The sequence below is a fragment of the Lepisosteus platostomus genome, chromosome 14, assembly GCF_059453375.1.
Source record: "Lepisosteus platostomus isolate fLepPlt1 chromosome 14, fLepPlt1.hap1, whole genome shotgun sequence".
NCBI lineage: Eukaryota > Metazoa > Chordata > Actinopteri > Semionotiformes > Lepisosteidae > Lepisosteus > Lepisosteus platostomus.
In genome coordinates, this window is record NC_142624.1 from 2,133,483 (window position 1) to 2,143,630 (window position 10,148).

Consider the following 10,148-nt stretch of genomic DNA (forward strand, 5'->3'; position numbering starts at 1 on the left):
GGGCGGCCGAGATCTCTCTGTCTGTCTGTGTCTTGGTTTGGGTACAGAAGAATGGAACGCAGGCGTTAGAGAAATAGGATACAGATTTATAAAACCGAGCGCGAGACTCGTCATTTACAGGGTAGGGCTGGTGGGCCCAAAATCCACATTCTTTCGGAAAAACATTCGAGGGCCTGACATCGTCGCCGAGACGCGCTCACTTCGTGCTGGGGGACGAGACGAGCCCCCCAGTCCCTCCACCCGCGGGGGTGCAGTCCGCGTGGCTGTGGTCCAGGGAAGTCTCATCGCGCCCCCAGACCTCTGCGTTTGACATTCACCAAAAGTAAAAAAAAAAAAAAAAAAAAAATCCCACGAGCGGAATTTCTATCCTCACAAAAGCCTCGGAAGAGCCGGCCTCCAGGGCTGCTCTCGGGGAAACACAAACAGTTTTAAAAACAAGAGACAAGAGAAAAACAAGAGAAGGCGATACTGGTATGACAGCGTTTGAATATTAACATCACTTAAAAACAAACACACATTACTCGTTTCTGATTGAGGCTACGATCTCAGTTGACCTCAGCGTGCCATGGCATGAACAGGATTTTTGTGCAGTATAACATCATAATTATATTGAAAAAATACTACTATTGTAGGCCATTGCATTATACTGTAAGAACATGAAAAAAGGTTACAAACAAGAGCCTGTGTGGTATTCTCTTATGACACAATCCTTCTGCAATTATCCCAGAAACACAAGGTGCGGTAGCCAGACTAAATATTCTGAGATGTTGGCAAGGATCACCACAAGATTTCACAAGAAACCATGAAGATTTTTACAAAGGCAGGAGACTGCTGGCCTCTGATTGGTCAGTCGGGGACCTGCCCTGTGATGTCATACCAGGAAGTATGGAAGGTCATCACCAGGTACAGCCAAGCAGCACCTACTGCACTGTATTGGTATGCCACACAGAGAGCCCGGCATGTGCAAAAGGAACTATTTTACATGGCATGAGGATAACTTCCAGTTTGAAACACTGAAAGCATTTTAAGGCACCTTACAACCGGTGAAGGATCGCTAGTCGACAGCGAAAACCTTCTTGAATTCCTCCTCGAACACATCCCTGAGCTTGGCGCCCATCTCCCCAAACTCATTATCCTGGAAGGAAACAGAAATAAGAAGAAGAGGGTGAGAAATCTGGAGGGGATCGGACTGGTCCTGCGAGAGTCTGCGATTGCCGAGTTTGTGTGGGACTCTCCTGACCGAACGGTGTATCCCAGCAGACCCCACTTCTGTTTCCTCCTGCAGCAGCCCTGGGCCGATCGAACAGGCCTCACGCCAGGCCTCGGGGTCTGAATCTGTCCCCCCACTGTCCCTCCTTCATTAACGGGGCGCAGGAGGTCTCACCTGGTTGAACCTGGCACAGTTCTCGAAGATCAGCTCGATGTCTGTGGCGAACTGGCCCACGTTGTGATAGCGCTCAGCCTGTAAGGTGTCCTTCACTTTGTCCAACCACATGGGACTCTCGATGACATCCGCATAGCCCTCGACCTGCAACACACACACTGTCTCTCTCACACTGGTGTCTCTGACTCAGTGTAGCCCTCACACACACACACTGTCTCTCTCACACTGGTGTCTCTGACTCAGTGTAGCCCTCTAACACACACACACTGTCTCTCTCACACTGGTGTCTCTGACTCAGTGTAGCCCTCTCACTCACACACACACAGACAGACACACACACAGACACACACACACACACTGCCTCAGTGCTGCACACAGAATACAGACAGTTCTCTCCAGGTCAGATGGTAATGCACTCCCTGCTCTCACTCACTGTGTGACAGGGGTTGGGTGCGAAGACTCTGTGGTTGTCAGCCTTGTACAGATACAGCAGCAGGTAGTGGCATTGCTGTGGAGAGGAGCAGAAACAGTCACATACTGGCCTCCAACCTCATAGTCCCCAAAGCCGAGAGGACCAGGCCACCAGAGCATCACACGGAACAGAGCAGCGACCCCCAGCAGGACCTACCGACAGGTACTGTGTGATATCGGAGCGCAACAGCTCCGGCAGAGAGAGGGGGTCCCCTCTGGAGGACTGCTGCACTTCTCTCAGGGAGCAGTAGCTACAGATCCACTTCTCCGTGTCCCTGTCAAGACACAACAGGCCAGAGACATCACAGTCATTCCTGGATGGCCTCACTATCTACCTCTACCGACCTCTACCGACCCAGGAGAGGGGTGGAGGTGAGATCAGGCAGTGTACTGACCCAGGAGAGGGGTGGAGGTGAGATCAGGCAGTGTACTGACCCAGGAGAGGGGTGGAGGTGAGATCAGGCAGTGTACTGACCCAGGAGAGGGGTGGAGGTGAGATCGGGCAGTGTACTGACCCAAGAGAGGGGTGGAGGTGAGATCGGGCAGTGTACTGACCCAGGAGAGGGGTGGAGGTGAGATCGGGCAGTGTACTGACCCAGAAGAGGGGTGGAGGTGAGATCGGGTAGTGTACTGACCCAGGAGAGGGGTGGGGGTGAGATCGGGCAGTGTACTGACCCAGGAGAGGGGTGGAGGTGAGATCAGGCAGTGTACTGACCCAGGAGAGGGGTGGAGGTGAGATCAGGCAGTGTACTGACCCAGGAGAGGGGTGGAGGTGAGATCGGGTAGTGTACTGACCCAGGAGAGGGGTGGAGGTGAGATCAGGCAGTGTACTGACCCAGGAGAGGGGTGGAGGTGAGATCAGGCAGTGTACTGACCCAGGAGAGGGGTGGAGGTGAGATCAGGCAGTGTACTGACCCAGGAGAGGGGTGGAGGTGAGATCGGGTAGTGTACTGACCCAGGAGAGGGGTGGAGGTGAGATCAGGCAGTGTACTGACCCAGGAGAGGGGTGGAGGTGAGATCAGGCAGTGTACTGACCCAGGGGGGCTCTCCTCCACCGAGGGCACGTGACAGTCGTGGTGGAAGGCACGGGGACACTCGTCGCAGCACACCAGGCTGCCCCGGCTGCAGCACACGTAGCAGTCGTCATCGTTGTCCTGCTGCAGGCCGAGGAAGAGGAGGGGGAGGAAGAAGAGGGATCGCAGGGTCAGTCTCTGAGGGGCTGCAGAGAGTCAGTGATACACGGCGCCCTGCAGAGGACTCTCTCTTCTAACGAAGCCACTGCTGTATAGTGAGTACTGTCCAGCACAGCTCGAGTGCTAAAACTGAACATTATTATGGGTGAAATAAGAGCAATAGTCCTGCAAGTCTGTCTCTATACATAATCCAGGGAAACTGCTGATATATAAGTGTGACAAAGCTCTGCCGGTTTAATACTTCAATGATTTAATATCTCCTGGATTCAGGACTAGAGACTGGCAGGCTGCAGGATTTACAGGTTCAAATCCCAGATCTCGAGGGAGAGATGCTGTTCTCAGATTTCTCCTGTCACCATGCCCAGCTGCACAAACGTCAGTGTCTGTGGATGAAGGCGTCAGTGAAGTTAGTGAACGGCACAGATGCCTTACCCAGCGGTCCGCGTCTGTGGTGCTGCACGCCTTGCATTTACACAGGATAGAGTGAGCCACCAGGACGCGCTTCTGCACCGGGCCGGGAAGAGGGAATGAAGACGACGTTAGTACACAGTCCCAGAGAAACAGAGCGACCCGAGCGCAGGGCTGGAAGACTCTCCTGCTCTGCTGCTGTCACTGGTTACACTCCTCCTGGGCCTCCGCCTGCAGGCTGGAGGGTACCGGCTCGGCCCGCCCTGTCGGCGCCGATCTCGTGCCGCCCGAGCATACATTTCTCCTGAGGGACAGCGTCGCAGCAGAGCTGCCAGGGTACCATGCTGGCCATCCTGGATTCCCTAACCTCCCCGACCCCCGACCCCTGACCCCCGACCCACCTCAATCAGGTATCTCAGAGGCTCCCCCAGGCACAGGATGCTCCTCTTCCAGGAGCCCTCCCTCATTGTGGGGTCCTCCTTCAGGAAGTCCACAGGGGTCACCCACTTCTCCTCTGTCCTGATGCACTTCCCACAGGTCCCTGGGGCGGCGAGGGGGGACACAGACAGGGACAGGGGGCGTGAGAACAGGGGTGTCAGCTCAGGACGCGAGAGGCAGGCGGACAGCAGAGCGCCGACACTGACCGCCGGCGAAGCGATCCCTCTGCAGGCTCCCGGCCGCCGAGCCGCAGGTGACCGGGAGGCGATCGCGGAGGAACACGGACACCTCATCGCCCGCACCAGCCTCCCCTTCGTCGCCCTCCTCTTCCTCCTCTTCGCTGGAGGTGTCCGAAGCTGCAGGAGAAACAGCATCAGCGTCTCACCTCAACGAGGACGTCAGTCCCTGAACTGCTCTCACCCCCAGAACTGAGAGGCTCTCTCAGGGTCTAGTTTCAACCGCGGCTGCTCTCGCCAGTGGTGGCAGCGGTGGGATGGCCGGTCCCATAGAGGGAGAATGGCACCAGCCTGTACACTAGCAACAGCAAGGCCAGAAGAAACACAGCCCAGATGATGGGCGACCACGGACTCTACAGTCCTGAAGGAGAAGACTATGAGGGTACCCCCTCTCTCTGAGGGGAGCCCCAGTGTCCCCCCCATCACGTCCTTGAGATGCTCCGGCTGCTGGAGCTGTTCGAGCAGCAGGCAGGGAGATCGGAGCGCCGAGGCGTCTGGATGGTGCACCCCGACATCAGACACCCCTGGGGAGAAGAGGCTCAGAGGCGAGAGAGTTGCTCACCTGAAGGGGAACTTTCTCGCCACTTGGAGCCAAATAAGTTTTTCCTCCCCTGAAACCAAGCAGAACAGCCGTTAGTCCCTGCCGGGTCTCTGTGCACTCGCTAACAGGGCGTCCCGCCTGTCCAAGACCAGCAGCTTCAAGATGACCTGCAGGTGTGTGCGGGCTGGTAAGGGTGTGAATGTGTGTGTCTCAGTGCCTGGCTGCGCGCGAGTGTGACTCCATAACAATAATTCCTTACACTTACTGTGTAAGGACACTCCACTCACAGCGCTGGACAGGTGATGGGGACTGTGCTTGTGTGTGTGTGTGTGTGTGTGTGTGTGTGTGTGTGTGTGTGTGTGTGAGAACAGGACAGTCTTACTCTTGCTGCTCTTGGAGAAGGTGTCTTCTTCTTGACACAGGAAGGCTTGGTCACACTGTCCTGTAATGGTAAAGCACACACACACAGCTCAGAGCGCGCTGCCCAGCCTCAGTAATCCCACAGGAAAACATTCCACAGAACCCACTCAGTTTTCCAAGTCTCTAACTTGCATCGGACACAGGGACGGCCCGCAGACTCACCTCGTCACTCCTCCTACTGCGTTTGAAACCGGGAGATGTCAGGTGGCCATCCTGTGTGGAGAAACACAGATTCAAAAGAATTTTCCCAAACTCCAAACTCGTATCCTGGGTATCCTCTCTTTCCTCCTTCCACGTCATCCAAACGGCTTTCAGGGCTGTCTGGCTCTCTGCCTTCTCTCTAGGTCTCTCACCTAGGTCAGCCCTCTGTCTCTGTTAGTCTCTCTCACAATCCCTCTCTGTGTGTCCCCCTGTCTGGCCACCTGCTCCCCCTCTCTCACCTGGGTCAGTTTGATCAGGGCTGTGCTCTGTTCTCTCTCTCACCTGGGTCAGTGTGATCAGGGCTGTGTTCTGTTCTCTCTCTCACCTGGGTCAGTGTGATCAGGGCTGTGCTCTGTTCTCTCTCTCACCTGGGTCAGTGTGATCAGGGCTGTGCTCTGTTCTCTCTCTCACCTGGGTCAGTGTGATCAGGGCTGTGCTCTGTTCTCTCTCTCACCTGGGTCAGTGTGATCAGGGCTGTGCTCTGTTCTCTCTCTCACCTGGGTCAGTGTGATCAGGGCTGTGCTCTGTTCTCTCTCTCACCTGGGTCAGTGTGATCAGGGCTGTGTTCTGTTCTCTCTCTCACCTGGGTCAGTGTGATCAGGGCTGTGCTCTGTTCTCTCTCTCACCTGGGTCAGTGTGATCAGGGCTGTGCTCTGTTCTCTCTCTCACCTGGGTCAGTGTGATCAGGGCTGTGTTCTGTTCTCTCTCTCACCTGGGTCAGTGTGATCAGGGCTGTGTTCTGTTCTCTCTCTCACCTGGGTCAGTGTGATCAGGGCTGTGTTCTGTTCTCTCTCTCACCTGGGTCAGTGTGATCAGGGCTGTGCTCTGTTCTCTCTGTCACCTGGATCAGTTTGATCAGGGCTGTGTTCTGTTCTCTCTCTCACCTGGGTCAGTGTGATCAGGGCTGTGTTCTGTTCTCTCTCTCACCTGGGTCAGTGTGATCAGGGCTGTGCTCTGTTCTCTCTCTCACCTGGGTCAGTGTGATCAGGGCTGTGTTCTGTTCTCTCTCTCACCTGGGTCAGTGTGATCAGGGCTGTGCTCTGTTCTCTCTCTCACCTGGGTCAGTGTGATCAGGGCTGTGCTCTGTTCTCTCTCTCACCTGGATCAGTTTGATCAGGGCTGTGTTTCGGCAGCGGATGCTCAGTTTCCAGTTCTTGAAGCTTTTTTTTCCTGCGAACTCCTCAAATGCACTGGGAGTGAACCACCGTCCCTCTGAGAGTATACAGCTCTCCCCTGGAGCACACGGACAACACAGACACGCATCATCACTGCGGCTTACACAAACAGTGGCGGGAGTGTGGAACAAGCTGCCCAGCCACGTTGTTGAAACCCATAGTTTCTTTCCAGAAATGGCGAAATAAGATCCTCCGATCAATTAGCTAATAACTGCCTGTGAGCTATGTGGGCCCTGGAGTTTTATGGGCGTGGGACCGGTTTCTCAGCTAAGTGTATGAAATTTGACATTCAGTTAGATACCAGACAACCAAAGAAGTAAGATGGGTCCTCAGGAATGGTGCATCACTCAGCAGGCGTGTCAGACTGCGGTGTGGGCGTGACCCTCACCTCTGGCCAGCTTGCCACGGTCCAGGGTGCCAGCTTTGGTCCCGCAGGAGATGGGCAGGCTGGCCTTGTACAGGGGCCAGGTCCAGATGGGCTCCGCAGGGTCGTCCTCGCTCTTCCTCAGTGGAGATCCTGCAACACACACAGCCCTGTCGGGACCCTGAGACACACACCCCCACCCCTGCCGGGACCCTGAGACAAACACACACGCACCCCCACCCCTGCCGGGACCCTGAGACAAACACACACGCACCCCCACCCCTGCCGGGACCCTGAGACACACACCCCCACCCCTGCCGGGACCCTGAGACAAACACACACGCACACCCACCCCTGCCGGGACCCTGAGACAAACACACACGCACACCCACCCCTGCCAGGACCCTGAGACACACACACCCACACCCACCCCTGCCGGGACCCTGAGACACACACCCCCACGCCTGCCGGGACCCTGAGACAAACACACACGCACACGCACACGCCCACCCCTGCTGGGACCCTGAGACACGCACGCACGCACGCACGCACGCACGCACGCACGCACGCACACACACAGTGGCGTACCGTAGACGGGCTTCTGCGGCCTCTTCCTCTTCTGCGGCTTCGCCGAGCTGGAGGGTCCCGGCTCTTCCTTGTCCTTATCCATATCCTTGTCCTTATCCATATCCTTGTCCTTATCCATATCCTTGCTGTCCTCCGGCTTCTCCTCCATCTGCAGCAGCCTCTCCAGCGATCCTGCGCGGTGCCGAAGCAGGAGAGAAAAACGCACGCGCGTCACCATCGGCCTCCCGGGGACCCCCGCGCCGCGCCGGGCCGACCAGCAGGGGGCGCGCAGGGGCGCCATCCTCACATCCGCGCGGCTCCGCGGGGCCAGGGGCCGGCCGCGGAGAGGAGCTGCCGGACTGGGGGCTCTGCGGACCCCGGGGTGCTCACCGTCAATGATGCTGCTCCTGATGAGTTTCAGCGAGGGGTACACGTGCACGATGTGGTCGGTGAACAGGCACTTCCAGAAGGCGATCACTCGCTGCGGCCTCTCCCTCCCCAGCCAGTCCAGCAGCTTGTACAGGGCCCTCTCCCGCCGCTCCCTGCTCTTCATGCGGCTCACCCTCTGCGGGCAGAGCGACCCGGTGAGCGACCTCGGCCCCGCACCACCCCACCACACCCCACCCAGCCCCTCTGTCTGAGGACATGGAGCCCCACCATGGCTGGGACCCAGGCTACAGCAGCTCATCCTGGACTGGGACCCTGGCTGTGATCTCCAGGCTGTAGTGTAGGGGCTCATCCTGGACTGGGACCCTGGCTGTGATCTCCAGGCTGTAGGGGCTCATCCTGGACTGGGACCCTGGCTGTGATCTCCAGGCTGTAGAGACTCATCCTGGACTGGGACCCTGGCTGTGATCTCCAGGCTGTAGGGGCTCATCCTGGACTGGGACCCTGGCTGTGATCTCCAGCCTGTAGGGGCTCATCCTGGACTGGGACCCTGGCTGTGATCTCCAGGCTGTAGGGGCTCATCCTGGACTGGGACCCTGGCTGTGATCTGGGCTGTAGGGGCTCATCCTGGACTGGGACCCTGGCTGTGATCTCCGGGCTGTAGGGGCTCATCCTGGACTGGGACCCTGGCTGTGATCTCTGGGCTGTAGGGGCTCATCCTGGACTGGGACCCTGGCTGTGATCTGGGCTGTAGGGGCTCATCCTGGACTGGGACCCTGGCTGTGATCTCCAGGCTGTAGAGACTCATCCTGGACTGGGACCCTGGCTGTGATCTCTGGGCTGTAGGGGCTCATGCTGGACTGGGACCCTGGCTGTGATCTCAATGCTGTAGGGGCTCATCCTGGACTGGGACCCTGGACTGTGATCTCCGGGTTTTTAAATAAAGAGGGCCTGAGAGTGTTGATGTCCCTGAAACTCCACAATAAAAAAACAGGACCCACGAGACAGCACCAAAGGTTCAATGCCAGTGTATTCGAGACAGATGGCAAGAGGTGATTCTGTACGCAAAGAATAGCGGGGGTGTGGAGCAGCACAACTTGCTCCTGCTCATCTCTCACCACGGGGCGGAGGGGGGCTTTAAACCCGTAAAAGAATACACACACGATATAGTAAAGCTCTTTCCTTGAACGGAACACGTGCCCTGCGGCAGGTGCTAATTCGCTCTTCGAGGTCGGCTCAGCGGGGTGGCAGAGAGAGCGCTCACCTCGTACTGCTCCTCGGGGATGATGTTGTGGTCCCTGAGCTGGTTCAGCAGCCTCTGGGGCTGCTCCAGGCAGGACAGCTCTGTCTTCTTGCTGTGGAAGAAGGCCAGCATCTGATCCTGGGTGAAGAAGTCCAGCGGGTCGGTGCCTGTCAGAAGGAGACAGAGGCTCACTCCGGACCTCGGTTGGGGCGGGCGTGTGGTCCGCCGGCCACCAGGGGGCGCCACACCTGCAGCGTCACCCCATCCCGCGGTGCAGCGCTCTCAGCAGGTAATGAGAGCCCAGCTCAGGGGATTGAGCAACGGCACTGCGCTGTTTGCCGAGTGATTCACACGCCTCACACCCTCCCGAGCCCGACACGTACTCTCTCCGTGGCCTTTTTGGCCAGATTTAAACCGACCGTCCCTATTACTTCGTGTAAAGACGTCGCCCCCAACGTCCCCTGCCCGGCTACTGCAAATGCACGATCTCCCTTCCGCAATACAGAGAAAATCAAGCGTCCTTTCTGCCTGCAGACCGAGGGGCGACTGAAACACCGTTTAGTGCGGGATTAAAGACCGACGGCTGCCGGGCCACCTCGAACAGGGAAACGGGACGCAAATGTAGAGGTTGTGCACGATTAGTGACACCAGGGGCACGTCACGTCACCCCCAAGCATCATCATTTATCCGCGCTCTCCTGTCGGCGGCAGACATGTTGCTCCTGCAGAGGCTGGGGCGCGGGGAGCGAGCGAGTCTCTGCGGGGTTACAACGAGCCGGTGCCCCCCCCCACGCCTCCCACCCGCCCCACGCAGCCCCCGGGGGCACCGGTCCACCATACCTGCAGTCGCCATGGCGCACAAACACCCTCCACCCTGCAAAGACGAATCTCCCGCCCGCCTTGAGATTTCAAATTACGGCAGAGCCGCTCACCACAGCGGAAGTCGAGCTGCCAGGAAGCGTGGGCGGGGGGGTGGAGAAACGAAAGTAACTTTTTTGCCGAGGGCTGCCCGTCCTGAAATCTAGGGCTCAGTTCAGTGGATCAGCGATCCGTGTCTGACCGGGGCGGCGAGAGAAAAGCACATTATGCACGTTCGTAGACACCGGAGAAATTCGGCTCCG

The 10,148-nt window shown here is 57.6% G+C and overlaps 1 protein-coding gene across 1 annotated transcript; it reads right to left on the reverse strand.

The window, feature by feature from the left end:
* Nucleotides 1–65: 65 nt before the first annotated feature.
* On the reverse strand, nucleotides 66–10,017 carry LOC148648659 (uncharacterized). The gene is made up of 17 exons (XM_088606401.1): nucleotides 9,868–10,017; nucleotides 9,050–9,195; nucleotides 7,789–7,963; nucleotides 7,420–7,590; nucleotides 6,856–6,984; nucleotides 6,392–6,525; nucleotides 5,254–5,304; nucleotides 5,054–5,113; nucleotides 4,693–4,741; nucleotides 4,101–4,250; nucleotides 3,858–3,997; nucleotides 3,481–3,552; nucleotides 2,891–3,012; nucleotides 2,013–2,130; nucleotides 1,818–1,892; nucleotides 1,385–1,528; nucleotides 66–1,135 (listed from the first exon to the last, which is right to left on the reverse strand). The coding sequence occupies exons 1-17, from the start codon at nucleotides 9,878–9,880 to the stop codon at nucleotides 1,055–1,057; spliced, it is 1,830 nt and encodes a 609-aa protein (XP_088462527.1). The 5' UTR covers nucleotides 9,881–10,017; the 3' UTR covers nucleotides 66–1,054.
* Nucleotides 10,018–10,148: the final 131 nt, after the last annotated feature.

Coding starts and splice junctions, on each gene's coding strand:
- LOC148648659 (XM_088606401.1), bottom strand. Junction 3,998..4,100: donor GAGGGATCGCTTCGCCGGCG/GTCAGTGTCGGC, acceptor TCGCCGCCCCAG/GGACCTGTGGGAAGTGCATC. Junction 1,893..2,012: donor ATATCACACAGTACCTGTCG/GTAGGTCCTGCT, acceptor TCCTCTCCACAG/CAATGCCACTACCTGCTGCT.